The following is a 19,652-nucleotide window of genomic DNA, read 5'->3' as shown; positions in this document are numbered from 1 at the left end:
ATGTATCAATTTACATTCCTGCCAGTAATGCCTAAGGCTTCCCTTTTGTTTATACCTGCCAACAGTTGTTATTTCTTTTGTTTTTAGTAATATGCATTCTAGTATTACTGCTCATTCGAGGTATGGGGTGATATATCAATGTGATATTCATTTGCATTTCTCAAATGATTAGTGATTTTGAGTACCTCTATCTATTGGGCAGTTGTATATTTCCTTTGGAAAAATGTATGTTTAGATTCTCTGTCCATTTTAAACTAGGTGGCTTGGTTTTTGTCTGTTGAGTTGTTTGAACTGTTTGTATTTTTTGGATATTACCCCTTATCAAATACATGATTTGCAAGTATTTTTTCCCAGTCGGTAGCTTGTCTTGTCATTTTGTTGAGGGGTTTTCTTTGCTGTATAGAAGCTTTGTAGTTTAGTCTCACTTGTTTACTTTTGCTTTTGTTGCTTTTGCTTTTGGTTTCTAAAAGAAATTCTTAAGGACCCAGGTTCCCTAGCCTGGAGAGCCAAAAGCTTCTTCAGCATATCGGTTTGACCATACCTCTTTGACTTAAGTTGTGATTTTTTTTTTTCTTCCTCTTTGGAAATTGCTTAGAATTTGCCTATGGTTGGTCACTTTGTATGAACAAGAGTTGAAAGAAAAAGAGTCTCGGATAGTGACATGGTAAGGATATATTTATGGTTCTGAAATAGTTCTTCCATATTTTCCAAATTTATTAACATCATTAGATAATACTGTCTGCATTTTAGTAGTGTGGTTCTGTTTTTATTTTTATTTTTATTTATTTCTTGGATGCTGTGGATTTTTTTTCCTGCCATGGTAATGAGGAAGTGGGATTTATTTATTTTTTTTGGAAGTGGGATTTAAGCATTATTTTTTAATTTCCCTGTCCAAAACTTTTTATTTTTTTTTAATTTTTATGGTATTAATTTGTGTTGACCATTCTAGTGATGGATTATGAGGATTCTATCTCAGTATGTCTCTTTTATAAATTGAAACATAGCTCTTTAGTCATCTACGTTATTCTAAAAATTGCTCATTCCAGTTTGTGGGATATGGTGTTGCCAAAATAGCTCTTAGGAACACACCATTATTCTTCAAGGAAGCAGGGAGAGGTAGAGCCTGTTATTTATAGAATACTCCATTTTGTAATTCCTTTTTTATTAAGAAAATAACCATTCCTATTCCTTGTGTTCCTGTATCTTAACCTTTTTAAAGCTATTATATATTTCTCCTTGAGACTCTAACATAGATATTCTTGGTCATATCTTGCACTCCATTCAGTAGTAAATCAAAGGGGCATTTCTTGGAGAGAACCTCCTTGGATAGAGGTAATACTTTTCTAAACAGTGATTTTAACCTGTTTTCAGTTACTTAAAAAAAAACCCCAGCCTATCCACTTATTTTATATGTGCTAACAAACTTTCATATTTAGATTTACTATTTAGCTCTTCCTCAGTTTTTGCATATTTTTTGTTTTCCATAACTGAGTGATTTCTTTACATGAGTGAATTTCAAAGTCTTAGTAATGAGCCCTGAACCTGAAGTGGGTTTGTACATAGACTTGAAAATAAATTAGGGTATCACAGGGTTTCAGTGAGGTGACAACTTGTAAAAGGTAGTCACCAGACTCTGTGAGATAAGAAGATGGTAAAAAGAGGGGCTTGGGTTGGATAAAAGAATGTCTGAATGAAAATTAGAGTTCAAAAATATTTTTTAAGTTAAAAATTATAAAAATGTTTTATCATTTTATTGGTGTTCTCCTTGTAAATTATTAACCATCAGCAGGGATTCAACAGATTTCTTTGGGTATAGTTAAAAGTGCATGAATATTTGCACCTGTTTCTTGTTTAGACTTAGCAAGAATTTTTATGCTTATGTAAACAAAACAGAGTTGACCACAGGCGGAATTACTGGAAAAAATTGCATACTATTTGGAAACTTGGTCCTCCTTTGCTTATGCGGTGTTCTGACGTAGTGGACTTTTTTGTGTTTTAGAAGAGGTCTGTCAATGAAAAATGATATGCCCAATGACTTTGCTGATTACCATTACAAAGTGAAAGATTAAGAACTGCCATTCATTGCACTTTTGATTAGCTTTATAGCTGTAAAAGAGTATATGCTGACCTTGTATTCTGTTTTAGAAAACCAAGGATTTCACATTTGAAATGAAGTAGATTTACTCTTAAGATCTCAAAGCAAGCTTAACAAACAAAATATATAAAGAAACAAAATTTTGAAGATTTCTACTTCTTAAGAAATTGGACATTTTATGTGGAAAATGGTGCTATTGGGTGCATTTAATTGACATGAAGACTTGACACCAGTCAACTTTTAATGGACCAAAGAATACTATAGCAGTTTCAAACTTTAAGAGGTATATTTTCTTTGCCTGATGAGAAGATAATTATTTATATACTGGTATTTGTAATTTTCTATTATTAAGCTTAAAAATTCCCATATGTTAAGCAGGCATCTATAAAATGCATACCATCATTATTATTTAATACTAATTTTAGTCTATATATATGGACAGTATTTACCAATGTAGCTTTTTTTAGAGAGAATTGTTATTGGATAGTCACCTAAAATGTAGGGAAGATGTGTGAATTCTAGTATAATGAGAAACTAGAGGCTTAACTGAAAATATCTAGTTTCCTCTGAGAGAGTAATATATTTATAGTTCTCTTTGTCTTTTTTTGTTTACAGCACTACTTATTTGTTTCCTTTATTTCATTTTATTTTTTTAAGATTTTATTTATTGGGCAGCCCCGGTGGCGCAGCGGTTTAGCGCCGCCTGCAGCCCAGGGTGTGATCCTGGAGACCCTGGATCGAGTCCCAAGTCGGGCACTCTGTATGGTGCCTGCTTCTCCCTCTGCCTCTCTCTCTCTGTCTCTATGAATAAATAAATAAAATCTTAAAAAAATTTATTTATCTATTCATGAGAGACAGAGAGGCAGAGACATAGGCAGAGGGAGAATCAGGCTCCCTGCAAGGAGCCTGATGGGGAACTTGATCCTAAGACCCTGGGATCACGACTTGAGTCAAAGGCAGATGCTCAACCACTGAGCCACCCAGGTGGCCCCCTCAATTTTATTTTTAAAATAGGATGTGGATTATGATATAGTCAGTAAACATTTATATTATCCAGTTAAACAAATTTCTGAAAATCCTGCTAGTACCTCATAACTTGAAAGCACATGTGTAAATCTAGGCATTTAGGTTCAACCTTCCTTGTTTCTTCAATAATTATTGTGATTAGCAGGATGCCAGAGTGGCTTGTGCCTTCAAATCCTGTGTGTGTTGGTGGTTGCCGATTCTTGACATCTTTTCATAAAAGCATAATTTATTTTAGTAAACTAGTTGGTTCCTATTTATCCTTAGTTTGAGTACTTTCCTAGAGCAAGTTTTGATCAATGAGTTAATGTAGCTCATGAGGGTTGAGTAATACAGCCAGGAAAAGCATTGAAACAAGTCTTCAGGATTAAATTTTTAGGCATATGTAATTATTTTTTTCCTTGTTGTATTTAAAAATTACACTTATGAATCTGCCATTTAGTTTAAGAACTAGAACATTACCATCTAATACTGTTCTTCTGTTCTATTCCTATGCTTTCTTCCAGAGGGAACCACTGTCTTATATTTTGTGTTATGTTTTCCTTGCTTTTGTAAAAATACAGTTTTATTGTATATGTATCTATATCTCTAAAGAGTTTTGTTTATGTGCCTCATAAAAATAGATTAATGCTCATGTGAACTCCCTATGATTTACTTTTTTTCACTCAAATTTATGTTTTTAAGACTCCTCCATTTTGTTGCATATACCTGTAGTTTCTTTATGTTCACTGATGTATAATATTTTAATGTGTGATTATACCATAGCTCTTATAGCTATTTAACTGTCAGTGGATATTTAGGCTATTGTCACTTATTTGCTATCATGAACAGTAATGCTAGGAGTATTTCAATACATATTTTTAGCGTAATTACATCTTTATTTAGGCAATACTTTTGTTTAGGTATTTTTTCCTTTAGGAGCAGTTTTTTGAGTTTTTTTAATTTTTTGTTTATTTTCTATTGTATAACTTTTCTTTGTGTTCTTTCCTCCTTTTATTTAGACTTACAGAAAACCTGTAAGAAATGGACAAATGATTCCCATAAATCTTTTGATTTTCTTTAGATGTTACCATATTTGCTTAACTTTTATTTTTTCCTTCCTCCTCATTCTCTTATTTTTTCTTCCTCTTCCTCTTCTTAATATTTACTTTAGCTTTCTTTTTTCTCCTTATGCTGAGGACATATAGTCAAAATACTGTGTCCCAAACTAACTTGGGTTAGTTCTTGACTTTCACCCCACCCCCTCCCACACTTTATTGTGTGATAAGATTATTCATTTGAAATATAGTTTAGTACATTTATTACTCTTTGTATTTTATTTTAGGGTTCAATCCCCTTACTCCCCTGCTTGTTGATTTTAATGCATATGTGAAACATTAACATGATTCCAAGAATCAGAACCATATTAAAGAGCTGTACTCATAGAAGAGATATTTCCACCATTCCTTTCTTCTGTCTTCCTACTTCGTTCCACCTGTCTTTCAACTATCAATCTTATTAGTTTTGGCTTTCTTCTCCCTGTATTTGTGACAAATGAGTAGGTGCATGTGTCTGTGTCTTTTCATATATTTAAGGACTATTTATATATTTTATTTTTGGTGTCTGTTCACATTTTGCCCATTATTCTGTAAGCTTTTTTTTTCTAATTTTTTCCTCTCAAGTTTTAAGCATTTTTGATATGTTAGGAATATTAATCCTTACCTGTGATACATATTCTACATATTTTTTATCAGTTTTTAAAATTATTATTGAAGATAATTTTAGTACCCAAATAGTATTTACATATTCTATAGTCATATTTGTCAATTTTTTCTTTTATTTTCTTTTATTTATTGTATCTAGAATCAAATTATAATTAAAATTATAATTAAAATTATAATTAAAAAGTCCTTTCTACCCCAAGGTAAAGAGGAACTCATTCATAATTTCTCTTAATACTTATATGGTCTCATTTTTAAAAATAATTGGATCTCTGATCAATACAGAGTTTTTATTTTTGTCTATAGTGTCAGATATGAGTCTAATTTCAGCTTTTTCCAAAAGGCTAATCAGTTGTGCCTTCACTGTATTAATAAGCCCATCTTTGCCTTAGTGATTTGAAATGCCATTTTTATCATATGTCTAAGTTTTGCACATCATGGGTCTGTTCTGGACTTTCTGGTATATTCTTCTGGCCCATTTATTGCTGTGCCAAATAAATACACTCTTTTGTTTGTAAAGAGTTTTTATATGTGATAATATAATTTAAAATACAGTATATCTTAATAAGATCAGTAGTATATTTTAATATAGTTTAATTTAGTATATTATAACGAGGGATAGTATCCTCTTTATACTTTTTCATTTTTAGCATTTTCCTGCTTGTATTTGAACTTTTGCTTTTCCATGTGATGTTTAATGTCCATTTGTCTGGTTCATTTGTAAAAAGCTTCTTGATACTTTTCTTGGAATTATATTAGGACTATAAATAAACTAAGGGAGGATTGACATCTTTATGATGTTTAGTTTCCCTATCCACTTCTAAGAGATCTTTTCATTTGTTCATGTGTGCTCTCTAGTCTTTCAGAAGTGTTTTAAAGTATTTGTCACATTTCCTGTTAAATTTGTAGCTAAGTATTTTATCTTCTTTGTTGCTCTGGAAAATAGTACTCTTCTCACTGTTATATACTCTAAATAGTTAACTATTTTCATAAGTAAATGCTATTTTTGTTATGCTATGTTTAAGTTTATATCCTGCTACTTTACTGAATGTGTGTATTGTTTTAGCTAGTAGGAACATGAAATAGTTTTCCTCCTTTTTCTATTTTTATGTTTCTATTTAATTTTTCTTGTCTAACTGCATTGGCTCATGCCCTTAGTGGAGTGTTCAATGTCATGGAGACAGTAGTCATCCTTGTTTTGCTCCTGTTCATATAGGAAATAACTTTAGTTTTTCCCTGTTAATTAACATGCAGACCTTAGGATAAGGCCTATATCATGTTAAGAAAATGTCCATCAGTTTCTGTCCTCTTGAGTGTTTTTAACAGATACGGGTATTCACGTTTTATCAGAAGCATTTTCAGAGCCTTAGAAATAATCATATCATTTTTCTCTTCAAGTATATTAATATGGAGATTTTGTTAATGAATTCCTTAATAGTGACCCAGCCTTGCATTACTTGTACAAATCTGACTTCTTATTGCATGTCACCCTCTCAATATGGTATTGGATTCCTTTTACTAATATTTTATTGACAACTTTGTCATTTATAAGTGATACTCTAAAACCTCTACTAATTCTTTTTGTATTATCTTTATCAAGCTTAGCTATCAGTGTTCTGTTAATATTACATAATGCTAATGACATTTTGATATTTTCCTTACTTTCAATGTTCAGAAACAATTTTAAAGCATTTGGATTATCCATTCTTTTAATTTTTGGTAGAAATTTTCTTGAATCCTTTACCTGTGGGGTAGTTTGCCTGATAACTTTTTTCCCAAAGGAAGTTGGTCTATTTTTTTAGTGTTTTTTTTTTTTTTTTAGTTCTAATCAGAAAACTTTTATAAGTCATATTTCTGTGGAAATTGCTTATTTTATCTAATTTTCAGATTTACTTAGAAGTCTGCAAAGGAATTTTATTACCAAAAAAAATGTTCTGTTTTAATTATTTTCCCCATGTCATTTTTTTGTATATTTGTACTTTCCTCTTTTATTTTATTTTATTTATTTTATTACTTTTTTATTTTTAATTTATGATAGTCACAGAGAGAGAGAGAGAGAGAGAGAGAGAGGCAGAGACACAGGCAGAGGGGGAAGCAGGCTCCATGCACCGGGAGCCCGATGTGGGATTCGATCCCAGGTCTCCAGGATCGCGCCCTGGGCCAAAGGCAGGCGCTAAACCACTGTACCACCCAGGGATCCCCTCTTTTATTTTTAATTAGTTAGTAACATTTTATTTTTTTTTAGAAATCCAGGATTTTATTTTTTTTGGAAATTCAGAATTTTAATTAATAGATTTACTTTTCTTAATCTACTTCTGCATTATCTTGTTTTCTTTATTGTGCTTTTTAATTTTTCTTTATTTTCTTTTTTAATTTATGAGCTGGGAATTTAATTCATTGATTTTTAAAAAATTGACTGAAATGTTCATGACTATAGATTTTTTTCCTCATCATTGCTTTATTTATATCCCATTATTACATATAATCTTTTAATTATGATTATTTCTTAGAAATTCTGTCATATGTTGATAGTGGGACGTTTAAATTATTTTGGTTGGGTAGTAATGAAGTAGGTGAAAAGATTCCTGGATAAGCTTGTTTTGAATACTAACAAATGATAATTCCAGTGAAAACTTCCATTTACTGAATATTTATCATATACCTATCTGGTAAATGAAGTTATTATATACATCATTGAAATTAAGTTGTATAGCTTTGTTTTGAGCAATTATTTCCCCATTTTCAGAAGAATTAACAAAGGCTTAAAGGGGTTTATGTAATTTACCCAAGGCTATATGAAAAGTAAAGTGTTATTGTTTAAATCTGAATCCATTTTTGACTATACAGTTATGACTTTTACTTAGGCAGTATATTGTGAGGTCACAGAGGTATTGAGCAGTATGGTATAATTAGGACTGTTAGTAGCACTGTGTGACTGGAGTGAGGTTGGGACCTAATGGTATCATTTCTGGTTTGGGCAAATAGTTCTTTGAGGTACTATTAACTAAGATGGAAAACATGAAGCAAAGCAGGTTTATGTAAGATGATGGGTAAGTTTGACATACCTACTAGACAGCAAAATGGAACTCTCTCGTAGTTATTTGAGTATATGGGTCTGGAGGTCTACAAGTAGTTTGTGCTTAGAGATGTGAATTTAGGTGTCATTAGCTTACAGGTCATAATCTAAATGATGGATTTTGAAAGTGGTAATGATAGACCTTGGGAAAGTATAGGAGGGTATAGGAAACAGTGAAGCTTAAGATAGAATGGAGAAGGGAGTCTGAAAAGAAAACAAGGACAAAATAATCAAACTATTAGGAGGAAATCTAGGAGTTAGGAGTGTTACAAGTGCCAAAGGAAGAGAGTTAGGAATAGGGAGGGTCACCAGTAGCAAGTGCTCCTTAGAACTAAAGAACGATCAAATAAGAAGTGTTCATTTGATTAATAATAACTGAAAGGTAAATTAATATCTTTAATGATGAGTCCAGTGGAGTGATGAGGATTGGGGAAGAAAAAAATGGATACAGAAATAATTTGAAGACAAGAAATTTGTTTATAAAGGGAAAATGTGATAAGGCGGCTAGTGGAAATGTGAGTTTGTGGTCACAAATGTGAGGTCCCTTTCTTCTACTTTCCTCCCTCAACCTCTCCCTTCCTCTCCCCTTATGTATCACTTTCCTTTCTTTCCTCCTATCCTCTCTCCCCTTATTTTACTCACTTGCCCTTCTTCTTTTCCTGATATGATGTACTTGACCATTTAATGTTACAAGATGAGGATTTTAAAAAAAATTTTTTAAAGATGTTATTTATTTATTCATGAGAGACACGCAGAGAGAGAGGCAGAAGCACAGGCAGAGGGAGAAGCAGGCTCCATGCAGGGAGCCCGATGTGGGACTTGATCCCGGGTCTCCAGGATCAGGCCCTGGGCTGAAGGCGGCGCTAAACCACTGAGCCACCCGGGCTGCCCTAGGATGAGAATTTAACTTGGTACAATATGATGTCTTAGATTATGGCTACAAATATGAGTGACATAAAGACATCTTAAAATATTCAGGTTTTAGATCAAAGTGATATTTTTAAGAATTTCTCGAACCCAGGATTGTAGTCACACATAACCTTTATGCCCAGAAATAAACATAATTGTCCAACAAATTTTAATGATCTTTGAAATAATACTGAAAATAATATAAGCACAGTGCTAAATGTTTTACATATTTTAGACAAGTCTCATCAGCAACTCTATGCCAATTTTACAGGCAAGAAAACTGAGGGAAGTTAAACATGCCAATTGTTTTATACTTGGCATGACAAATGGTGTGGACTCTATGCTGTTAATCACAAGGCTGTATTTCCTCTTACTGTACTATAGTACTTATTTTCATGCCTTTAAAAGTTCATTATGAATATTTTTGTTATAAATTATAATTCAGAATTAGAAGTTAGACTATTTTGACATTTTAGAGAAATCTGTTAGCATACAGAATAGTGAAGATTAGAAAAAAATTTCTGAAAAAGATACATTGAGTACAAGCATGAATTGAAATCCCAGTTTTCTGTATTTTAGTTAAAATAGTGAAATGCATGTGGGACAAGATAGAATACTTTATCCAGTATGGCACATAGTATCTTAAAAATTCAGAATTGCAACATACTAATAGTGTGTGTAAGATAATTGAGTGATCCCATAAGGTACCAATCAAAAATTGATATATTCTTTAGTTTTTAAAAGCCTAATGACCTTATAAATGTCTTTCTTTAGGGAAAAGTGCAATTTCCATTGTGAACTGCCTTCCAGAATTTATGGTAGACCTTCGCTGACGTTGCTACTGATGCCAATGTGGAATAAAGGTCTTTAAAATTTAGAAAGTCAAAACGTATAAACAGATTACTGCTAAAAATGATTTAGTTATCCTTCTTAAACTTTAAAACACATGATATAAATATGTTTGAATTTTTAGAAATTTGAAAATACAGTAATAATCAGTATAATCCCTTTATTTTGCCCTTATTAGTATTTTTGTCTTCATCTTGTCAGTTGGCTTTCTTTTTATGACCTTTATATTTGAACCTAATCACAATCTAATAGTATTTTTTTTGTCAAACTAATTACAGGATTCTATTTCAACATTACTTTTTTATAGAAATAATTCAGCAAACTAAAATTGATTTTAACATGAAAATTCCTTTACCTGTTATAAAAGAAATTGTTAACACAGAGGCAGTTTGGTTAGCTATTTTATTTTATTTTATTTTTCAAGATTTTATTTATTTGAGAGAGATGCGTGCATGCGCACGCACACATGAATGAGCATGGGGGGAGGGGCAGAGGGAAAGAGGGAGACAATCTCAAGCAGACTTCCTGCTGAGCATAGAGCTGGATGTGGGCTCGATCTCATGACCTGGACATGGTGATCTTAGCGGAAATCAAGAGTCAGATGCTTAACCGACTGAGCCACCCAGATGCCCTGGATTAGTTGTTTTAAAGTAATTATTCTTGCTCTTAGCTCAGTTTATTATAATACATATTTAATTGATTTGACTAGCCTACTGTGTCATAAGGTCATTGAGTACATGAATGCATCTGTTTTGCTTACTGTATCTTCTTTATGCTTAGCACCTGTGCTGGGCATTAGTAGGCACACTAGTGCTTTTTCTTAACTGAGTGGATGGGTAATATATTTGAATACTTTCTCTCAGTTGGAAATACCCTATTTATGGTAACGTGTTAGTATATAAACACTAAGACATTATTATGTTGTTTTGTTGCTCGGGTCTCATGTGGAAATGTCATGTTAACTTTAGAAATACTAGTTTTAGATATTAGCTAATGGTCCCTGAGGAATAGTTATAGAATCTTCTTTTCGTCTCATTGCTTTTCCTTCCATTACTCTTTTCCCCTTCGCTTCCCTCTGCTCCCTTTCTTCCGTTCAACCTATCCTTTACTTTCTCTTTGATAATCTTTTACTTATTTATTTTTTCTTTAGTATCTGGAGTCCATCTTTCTCCAGCTTCTCCTGAGATTGTACTAGACCATGACCACTCTCCTTCAGTTGGCTGCCTCTCTTCTGAGCCCATCATTTCATCACCAGAGAATACACATGCAGACAACAGCATTGTCAGTCAAACTGTTCCCAAAGCACAGGTAAAGACAAGTGTATTTTTCTATGAAGTTTACAGACTTAAAAAATTACTGGGTGGTTTAAATGAAGCTTTTCTGATTTTTTTTTTTTTACTTATTTTTCTTAAATATTTTTTGTAGATATTTTAACTTTGAAGGTAATATCTGGAATTAAAAAAAAAAACCTGAATAATATGTTTGTTTTGTGGCATAATTGAAAAGTATTTAAGTAGCCATAGTTATTAAAATATAGTTTGAGTGTATCATTTATTAAAATTGACTCAGATTTGCATTTCAAATCTTCAAAACTTCAAAAGAAAAAATAACTACAAAAATAATTATTTTTGTTTTCAGGAAAGATTATCCTGGGTTTTTTTTTTTTATTTTTTTATTTTAGGTATTACAGTCTTCATTTGGCTTTAGAGTAAAAACTAAAAAGATAGCAGTCAGAGGGTTTATTTATTCAAATACTTACTGATCCAGGGATTGAGCTAGATGCTGCAATTAGTCTGAATTTTCAAAGTGCAGTACATAATACTGAGTCACTTGTTATCTTTACTAGAGAGTGGGTGATAATCAATTAGTGGTTATTAATAAATTTCAAATTCTGATTTACAGTTTAAAAATATACAAATTCTGGCTATCTAAATTTCAGAACTGGTGGATATCAGATGTGTCTATACTTAATTATATGCTTATAAGCATAAGAAAATGTTTTAAGTTTTTAGTGCTTTGCTTGCAAAACAAATGCTTTAGACTCTAAATTTTAGAGGGAATTTTGTTTCTTAGTTGCAAAGATCAGGTTGTTGTAACAGTTTGAGGTCTTCTGTTGATTTACTTAAAGGGTGAAATAATTTCAGAACCTTTGCTACAAGTTAATTTCCAAATGTGGTTTCTGGTGCCCTTTGGATGTTTTCATTATTGGTACAGTGTAAACTTTCCCCTCTTGTGTATTTTTTTTTTTTTAATGTGGTTTAGATTCAGCAATCAACACACACTCATCTGGATATCTCACTTTTTCCATTGGGTTTAAATGATGAGAAAAGTAATGGAACAATTGCCCTTGTGGATGATTCTGAGGATCCTGGAGCCAATGTATCAAACATACAGCTTCAGCAGAAAATTTCAAGTCTGGAGATTAAACTCAAAGTTTCTGAAGAAGAAAAACAGAGAATTAAAAAGGTATATTTACATTTGCCTAAAACATAAATATTTGAATTACATAGACTTGAAATTGGATCCCAATAATAATCCCAATCTCTGATTAAAAATTTATGAGAAGATGCTGTCTTCCCTTGACTATAGATTTAAATGAGTTTTATGAGTTTTTTACTTAGAAAATTCTTTGATAAGCAATTGCTAGTTTTAGATATGTACTTTTAAGGATATAAACATCTTCTACCAATTTTTTTTTCCTCTAATGCTTTTCTTCTGATTGATTTTTATTTACTTTGGAAACAGGTAGTATTATATTTTTTATACAGATTAGAAGATTTGTAACATTGATATGTTCCTATGGGAAGTTAGTGGCCTGGGATATTTGACAAAAGTACTTAGATATACAGCTGTGTTGGTAAATTATTTATGTTCTCATTTCTCTTTCCTATAAATATATCTATAAAAATACCTTTGCAAATTTATAGAAAGTATAGGTAGATATGTGGAGATAGTTTGTGCTGATCGCAGTTAATTTAGATGCTATTCATTTATTAGTGAGAATAATTTTAGTGTTATATCAATGTTAATACAGGTTTGGAAATGAGAGTGGAGCATATAGTCTGTAATACTGTTGAGCTTTATTTTTTTTATTATTATTTTTTTTTACTGTTGAGCTTTAAACCATACTTCCTATCAGTTCTTTCCTTACCATATATTTTCTGGTGTGTTCATTGAAAAAACTGAATGTATCATATGCTTGGATTTTTCTTTTAGGATGTGGAATCATTGATGGAAAAGCACAGTGTCTTAGAAAAAGATTTCCTTAAAGAAAAAGAGCAAGAGGCCATTTCTTTTCAAGATAGATACAAAGAACTTCAGGTAAACCCTGTGAAATGCTTTAATTTAATTTAATATGCAGGCCTTTTATGGAAGCATGTAATATATTTTCAAAAGGTATTTAATAATTACTTTATGGAGGATCAGATGCTTGCTTCAGTATGTAAAATATTAACCATCAGTGGATGAAGATGATAAATGCCATTTTGGAAAGTATGAATGTATGAGAAGCAATGAGGGTTAGTTGAGACTCAATTTGGTGAAAGATACGATTTGTGATGGATAAAACATAGAAATTGATATTCTGATTTTTCTTACTGTAATTACATATGAAGAGTTTGGAATTCTCAAACTTCCAAACTGAGATATTTAACCTTTTTCATAAATTGTAATCAATGCCTCCCCCTCTTCACCTCATTTCCTTAATCAACTTGTTTCTTCTTCAGTCTTTCCCATCCCAGTAAATGGCAACTGCGTATTTTCAGTAGCCAAGGCTGATACCCACATTTACCCCATGTCTGTTCCTTTCACAACTTGTTGGCTCTACCTTCAAAATGTCCAGGTTTTGACTGTTTGTCCTTAGGGTCACTGCTAATGCACTATTCTAAGCCATCCTTATTTCTCCTTTGGAATACTAAAGGATCTTCTAACTAATCTTTTTGCTTCTGTCATTGCCCACTTACAGACCATTCTCCACATTGCAGCCACTGTGATCTAATACTTAAAGCTGAGCATGTCCTTTCTCTGCTCTTAAACCTTCATGGCTTCTCATCTTACCCAAATTAAAAGCCAAGTAAGTCCTTAAAATGGTTTGCAAGGCAGTCCTCGTCTTTTCCCTGACTCTTTCTCCTCCATCATTTTGCCTTATCTCTATGTCTGGAACACTGTTCCCTCAGTTATTTGCATGGTTTTCTTTTCTATATTATTCAGATCTCTGTGCAAATATCACCTTATTAGAGAAGACCATTCCAGACAATGCTGAGATCCCTGCCAACCTTCCCGTATTCTGTTTTGTTTTTCTCATAGCACTTTTTACATCTGACAAACTATATATTTACTTGTTTATTTGCCTCAATCATTTTAATGGTCTCCTAAGTGGTCTTCTAGCCTCTACCCTTGCTCTTCTCCCTAATGAGTTTTTATTTCAGCAGGTAATGTTTTTAAAAATGTAAATCAAATCATTTCCCAACCTCAATTCTCAGTCCCCATCCAATGTAAATCTTCTGGCTTCTCCAATTTTTCCAGCTATTTACTTACACCAAACTTCTTACTTAATAAGGTCCAGGTGAATGTGTGAGTCTGTGTCGAGGAGGGCATTCCTTGGCTGTTGGAGTGGTGAGTGGAGGGAAATGGTTTGTGATTCATTCACAGCCTCTCTGACTGGAATGCTCTTCTATCTGCAAAGTTCTGTCAAAAAAAAAAAAAAAAAAAGGAAAAAAGCAAAACTTGAAAATAGGGAAAAGGGTGAGCTGTATTCTTTCAGTGTGTTATGGGGAGATTGTTTAATAGACTTTGGATTATTTAGGAGAATGTACTTTATTAGATTCACTGTTTAGTACTAATTAGAAGTCTCAGATATATTGACATTACATGTTAATTAGTTAATGTTCGCCCCCCCCCCCCCCCAGGAGACATGTAAGTAATTTCTGTTAGAAAAGATAACTTCAAAAATGCTCTTCATGGGGCACCTGGGTGGCTCAGTAGTTGAGCGTCTGCCTTTGGCTCAGGTCATGATCCTGGGTCCTGAGATCGATTCCACATCAGGCTCTCCACAGAGAGTCTGATTCTCCCTCTGCCTAGGTCTCTGCCTCTCTGTTTGTGTCTCTCATGAATAAATAAATAAAATCTTTAAAAAAAAAAAAGCTTTTTATTGTCCTGTAGAACATTGGCCAGTTTTGTCTCCAACCTAGCACTCTTTCTTAGTCTAACACACCATTATTTAAATTTTATATCTATATATCTTCAAATGCTTTTCGAAGTAATCTCAACATCTGATTACTTCAGCCTTAACATAAGTTTTTCAATTATTAATAAGTGAGTAGAATAAATCTTTGGCATGTGTTTGGTTTGTATTTATGAGTCACATTTTAACTTTTTGAAAATTATACTTTTAACAACTCTCACTGATCTCTAGCTTCCTTCAAAGAAATACTTGCTCAAATGCTACCTTCTTGTGGATGCTTTCCTTGACCATGCAATAGATAAGACACTCTGTAAATGCTTAATATTTCCTAGCTACCTTTCTTTGCTTTTTTTTCCCTCTTCCTCATAGCCCTTATTCACCTTTTATTTTGTTTTGACTTGGTTATTTTTTTCCTCCCACCAGAATGTAATTTTTATGAAATTGGGAACTTTACTTCCCAGTGCTTAAAGCAATATCTGGCATATAGTACGGACTTACTTAATATTTTTGAATGAATGAATGAATGAATGAATTCACTAATATAATGCAGCCTACTCCCCAAGGGCTAATTATGTGGTGTACAGCCACACTTACCAGCCCCATACTTGGAATTACAGTGTTTATATATAGGAAGATGCAATACTGAATACTGAGAGAACTTTGTTTTTCTTTTTCTGCCTGTACCGTGACTTATTCTGGGCCCTCTAATGAGACATATACCTTTGCAGAGGTATAATAGACTAAGAAACTTGGTCTATTAATGAGAACAATAACTTGAGATACCATCTAAGACCTCACATACACTTTGAGCTTTCCGTAGTAAAGACCAATATAAATCCCAAGTGGCATTATAATGATTGTCATACTGCTTTTACTATTGACAGTGATAAAATAAGTTGAGTCTTCAAAACTCATATTCAGTTTAAAAAGATCATTTATAGGAAACAGTGCTTCCAAAGAAAACTTTTTTCAGATGATTTTACTTCTGTTCCAGGTAGGGTCTCTCTTCTTTTTATACTACATGAGTAAAAGGGTCAGCTGACTTTCTCTCATCTCATCTTGGCCAGATAAGTGATAGCCAAATATACTAGGAGGTCTCATAGCTGGATTGAACTAAAAGGCAAGCGTGCTATTTAGCAAAGTTTTTTGTTGTTATAGTTCTGCAGGTCCACGTTGTTCTCTACCTTTTTTCTTCAGTCTGTTTTCTTCCTGCTCTTCAGTTTGTATAATGTTTATTGTTCTATCTTGTTTACTGATTCTTTTTGTGTCCCTTCCATTCTGCTTTTGAGTCAGTTCTTCGCTGTTTATTAGTTTTGTATCTTGGAGTTTTAAAATTACTATTTAATTCTTTATATCTTGTATTTCTTTGCTGAGACTTTCTTTTTTTCCTCATGTTTCTATCATGTTCATAATTACTTACATAAGAAATTTTATGATGGTTGTCTTAAAATCCTTGTCAAATAATTTTAACATTGGTGTCAGCTCATTGCTGTCTGTTCGTGGTCTTTTCTAATTCAAGTTGGGGCTTTCCTGATTCTTGGTGTGATGAGTGGTTTAAATTATATCCTATGTATTTTGGGTACTTCATAGGACACTTTGGATCTTGATTAAACCATGGATTTTGATGGGCTTCCTGACACTGCACAGTTGGGGAAAGGTTGATGCCACTTTAATGTCAGGAGCAGGTTTCCTACTTTGCTGCCTTTGACCTTCTGGGTTGGAAGGGTATCTCCTTAATCATGGGGAAAGTGGGATTTCAGGTCCCTTGTAGGCTTTGGCTGATATCACCATGCTTGGCAGGGGAGGCACTTTGTTATTCTTCCTCATGTGCTTGTATTGATAACGTAGAACAGATAAGCCTTGTTACCTCTGAATGGTTGAAAAGTTCTGACTTTTTCTTACACAGGAAAGGAAAGAGAGAGAGAGCGAGTCTTCTCATGTCTAGGTGGGGATTCAAGTCCAACAAATGCCTCTCTACTTGGTTTTCTCTGCTCTCACCCAGAGGGCTCAGAGGGGTGGGATGGGAAACCTCCCTACAGCTGGTCACAGTGGAAGTCTGAACTTAGCATCCTGGCTTTGGCTTGTAGAGATGGATATGGGGTATTTTTCTTTTCCCATGGGGTTCGGCTGTCTTCAGGCATTTATTATTTACAGGTTTTTGGTTCTGCTGAGTTGTCCCTACTGTGGTCCTTTGTCTAAAGAGGACCGGCTTTTCTTGGGGTGGTTTTTGTTTGTGCCCATCAGTATTTCCTGGTTGATGACCATTCCAGTACCCAGTTTGGGATATATGAGGGCTAAGAAAAACCTCACAGAACTCAGTGCTGCATCATTCCTCTTTGTCCCCAGGTCCCTAGATCTCTCTTCTTGCCACCTTCTAGAATCATCTTACATTTGTTAAAATATAATGTCTGATGTGTTAGCTGTACTTACTGAGAAAAATAGGGAGAAATGCATCTACTTCATTTTAGTCAATAAGTGCCCTAAAAAAGAACATTGTAGATTTTACATAATCAGATTTTGGAGTCATTGTAAATAGAGGCAGGTCAAATAAAAATATGGATAATTCAAACTGGGAAATAATTCAGTAAGTCTCTAGTTTTGCTTTATATCTACCAAGTTTGTGCATGTATAGGTGTATGTGTTAGACTTTCTGAAAATATATTTTTGATAAAAATATTTAAGTTATATTGTATAGACCAGATTCATTAAGAATTTAGAAAATCTTGGGTTTAGTATTTCACCTCCTTTTTTATAGTCCACATCCTTCTGAGGATATAGCCTTTTTTTCAAACTTATACAAAGCTAGTTCAATCTAATAATGTTTTAGGAATAAGAGATGTTACTAAATTTGTATCAGACGAGGCCACTGTCTACTAAATATATGTATACAATGTATACAATGAAATATTAGCAAAAGTGAATTTTTAAATAGTGGATACTTATTAAATTTCTTGCTTAATATGGCTTTCAGATATCTGAAAGTCAATATATTTTCTGTAGAATATAGCAATTCATGTATTTTTTATATTAAGACGTATAACATATAGATCTTCTAAATATTTTTGTAGCTCTAAGAAACAAAATGTTTTCTGTTATTTATGATGATAGGGATAATATATTGGTGCCTCTCTGTGGTATCATAAGTAAAACAAAACATTCAGGAATATATAGTACTGACAAGACTAGATTAAATTAGCTGAGAAGACTTTTTCTTAAAAAATGTTAGTATGCTTATGTGTTTATATGAATAATATGTTTAGTGTGGAAAATATGGACAATTCAGAAAAATAAAAATAGAACAAAATTCATATCTATTCATCACCATAGACAATGCAGGTATTTTCATGGGATCTCAAAGTAGATGGCTTGAATTTTCAGTTTTGCAAATAAATCTAACTCTACTTAGATCATTATTGGGTGTGCCTCAGTTAAGATTTAGTCTAACCAGAGAAAAAGTAATGAATATAACGTTTGTAAAACCTTAAATAAACTTTTTTTTTTTTTTTTAAACAACATTAACTATTATAGAGAATTCTCACAGTGTTGTTTTATGTGATATGGTTTAATTACTGGGATAGGTGGCAGGGTGTGAATGTGCCTAGAACAGAAGGAAACAAGGAACACTGTGAACTCTGGAGTACAATGGGGGTGTGCACCACCTCTCCTTTCCTGTTCTGTCCCGGGTGTGTAGCCTAACCAGAGGAAGAAAAGTGAGTCATGCTGCGTTTGTCAGAAGTAGCTATGTAAAGGACTTTTTATGAAAGGTGAATAGAGAACTCATCTTAGTACAACTTGGATTCCAATTTCTTTTGTCTTCTTTCTCTGACTCCCATAGCAAATTGGTCTGCATGTGTGACGAGCACTGAAGAAACTTGGCAGCTTATCAGATTGCACATCTCTTAATGCTACCCCATTAAAAAAAATTGAATTAACAGATGCATTACCATCTCTGAATAGTTGTCAGAATTGGTAGCTATGGCAAACTTTAGGAATTTTCTGTATAAACTTTTTAAAGACCTGGCCTGTTCTTCTAAATGCCGTTTCCTATTGAAATGCCTCCTGGTTATAATGTTAATTATTCTGTTTGAGAATTAATTAAAGCAAAACAAAAACAGTTTTGTGAAAATACAGTGTTTCATTTAATAGTGTTTAAATTGGCCTCATAAGTGGACTTACGCTGCTTCAGGTTACTATCTATATTCTGTCGCTGATATGAATAGATACCATTCTTTTCTTATTTTAAAGATTTTATTTATTTGCTTATTTATTTAAAGAAAGAGAGAGAACATGGGCAGGGGAAGGGGCAGAGGCCGAAGGAAAGAGAGAATCTCACGCAGGCTCCATCCTGAGCTTGGAGCCTGACCTGTACCTCCATCTCACAACCCTGAGATCATGACCTGAGCCAAAGCCAAGAGTCAAATGCTTAACCAACTGGGCCATCCAGATGCCCCAAGTAGATACTATTCTTTTTTTTTTTTAATAGATATTATTTTTAATGTTAGATTTGAGCTGTGGCTTGATACCTCTGCTGGTTTACCTTGATGATCCAGTATGTGAGGTAGCCCAAAATGTAGTTGCAGTCCCACCAAGAAGTAGAGTATGCTGACGGAAGTACAGATTAAGCATACCTTGAAGACATCCTGTTCATTCATTTAAGAATGATTAACAACAACATGAAGAAAAGGAAAAAATGAAAGGAAAATAAAGATTTTATGTTCTCTTTGGTCTCATATGCCTTTCATTTAATACTGTATTTTAGATTGGGTGAGATATTGGGAAATGAATACATTTCAGGTGTTAGGAAACCTATCTTCTTTA

General features: G+C 33.2%; 1 protein-coding gene across 8 annotated transcripts in view; it reads left to right on the top strand.

Annotated features, from left to right (window-relative positions):
- CCDC91 (coiled-coil domain containing 91) overlaps positions 1 to 19,652 on the top strand; it is a 332,348-nt gene that overhangs the window by 112,174 nt on the left and 200,522 nt on the right. For 6 of the 8 annotated variants that reach the window (XR_003140462.3, XR_007406415.1, XR_007406414.1 and 3 more), the window contains exons 4-6: positions 10,803 to 10,960; positions 11,915 to 12,118; positions 12,869 to 12,973. Coding sequence is in view for 5 of the 8 variants with exons in the window: in XM_049102557.1 (XP_048958514.1) it covers positions 10,803 to 10,960; positions 11,915 to 12,118; positions 12,869 to 12,973 (467 nt within the window). In the remaining 3 variants the exon portion in view is untranslated. Of the gene's footprint in view, positions 1 to 7,709; positions 7,869 to 9,577; positions 9,667 to 10,802; positions 10,961 to 11,914; positions 12,119 to 12,868; positions 12,974 to 19,652 lie in introns of those variants that run through there. The other 2 variants (XM_025455498.3, XM_035707418.2) reach the window with 2 other exon arrangements.

This window comes from Canis lupus, chromosome 27 (assembly GCF_003254725.2).
Source record: "Canis lupus dingo isolate Sandy chromosome 27, ASM325472v2, whole genome shotgun sequence".
Taxonomy (NCBI): Eukaryota; Metazoa; Chordata; class Mammalia; order Carnivora; family Canidae; genus Canis; species Canis lupus.
The sequence above is the reverse complement of the archived record's forward strand: the minus strand, read 5'-3'. Positions and strand labels throughout refer to the sequence as shown.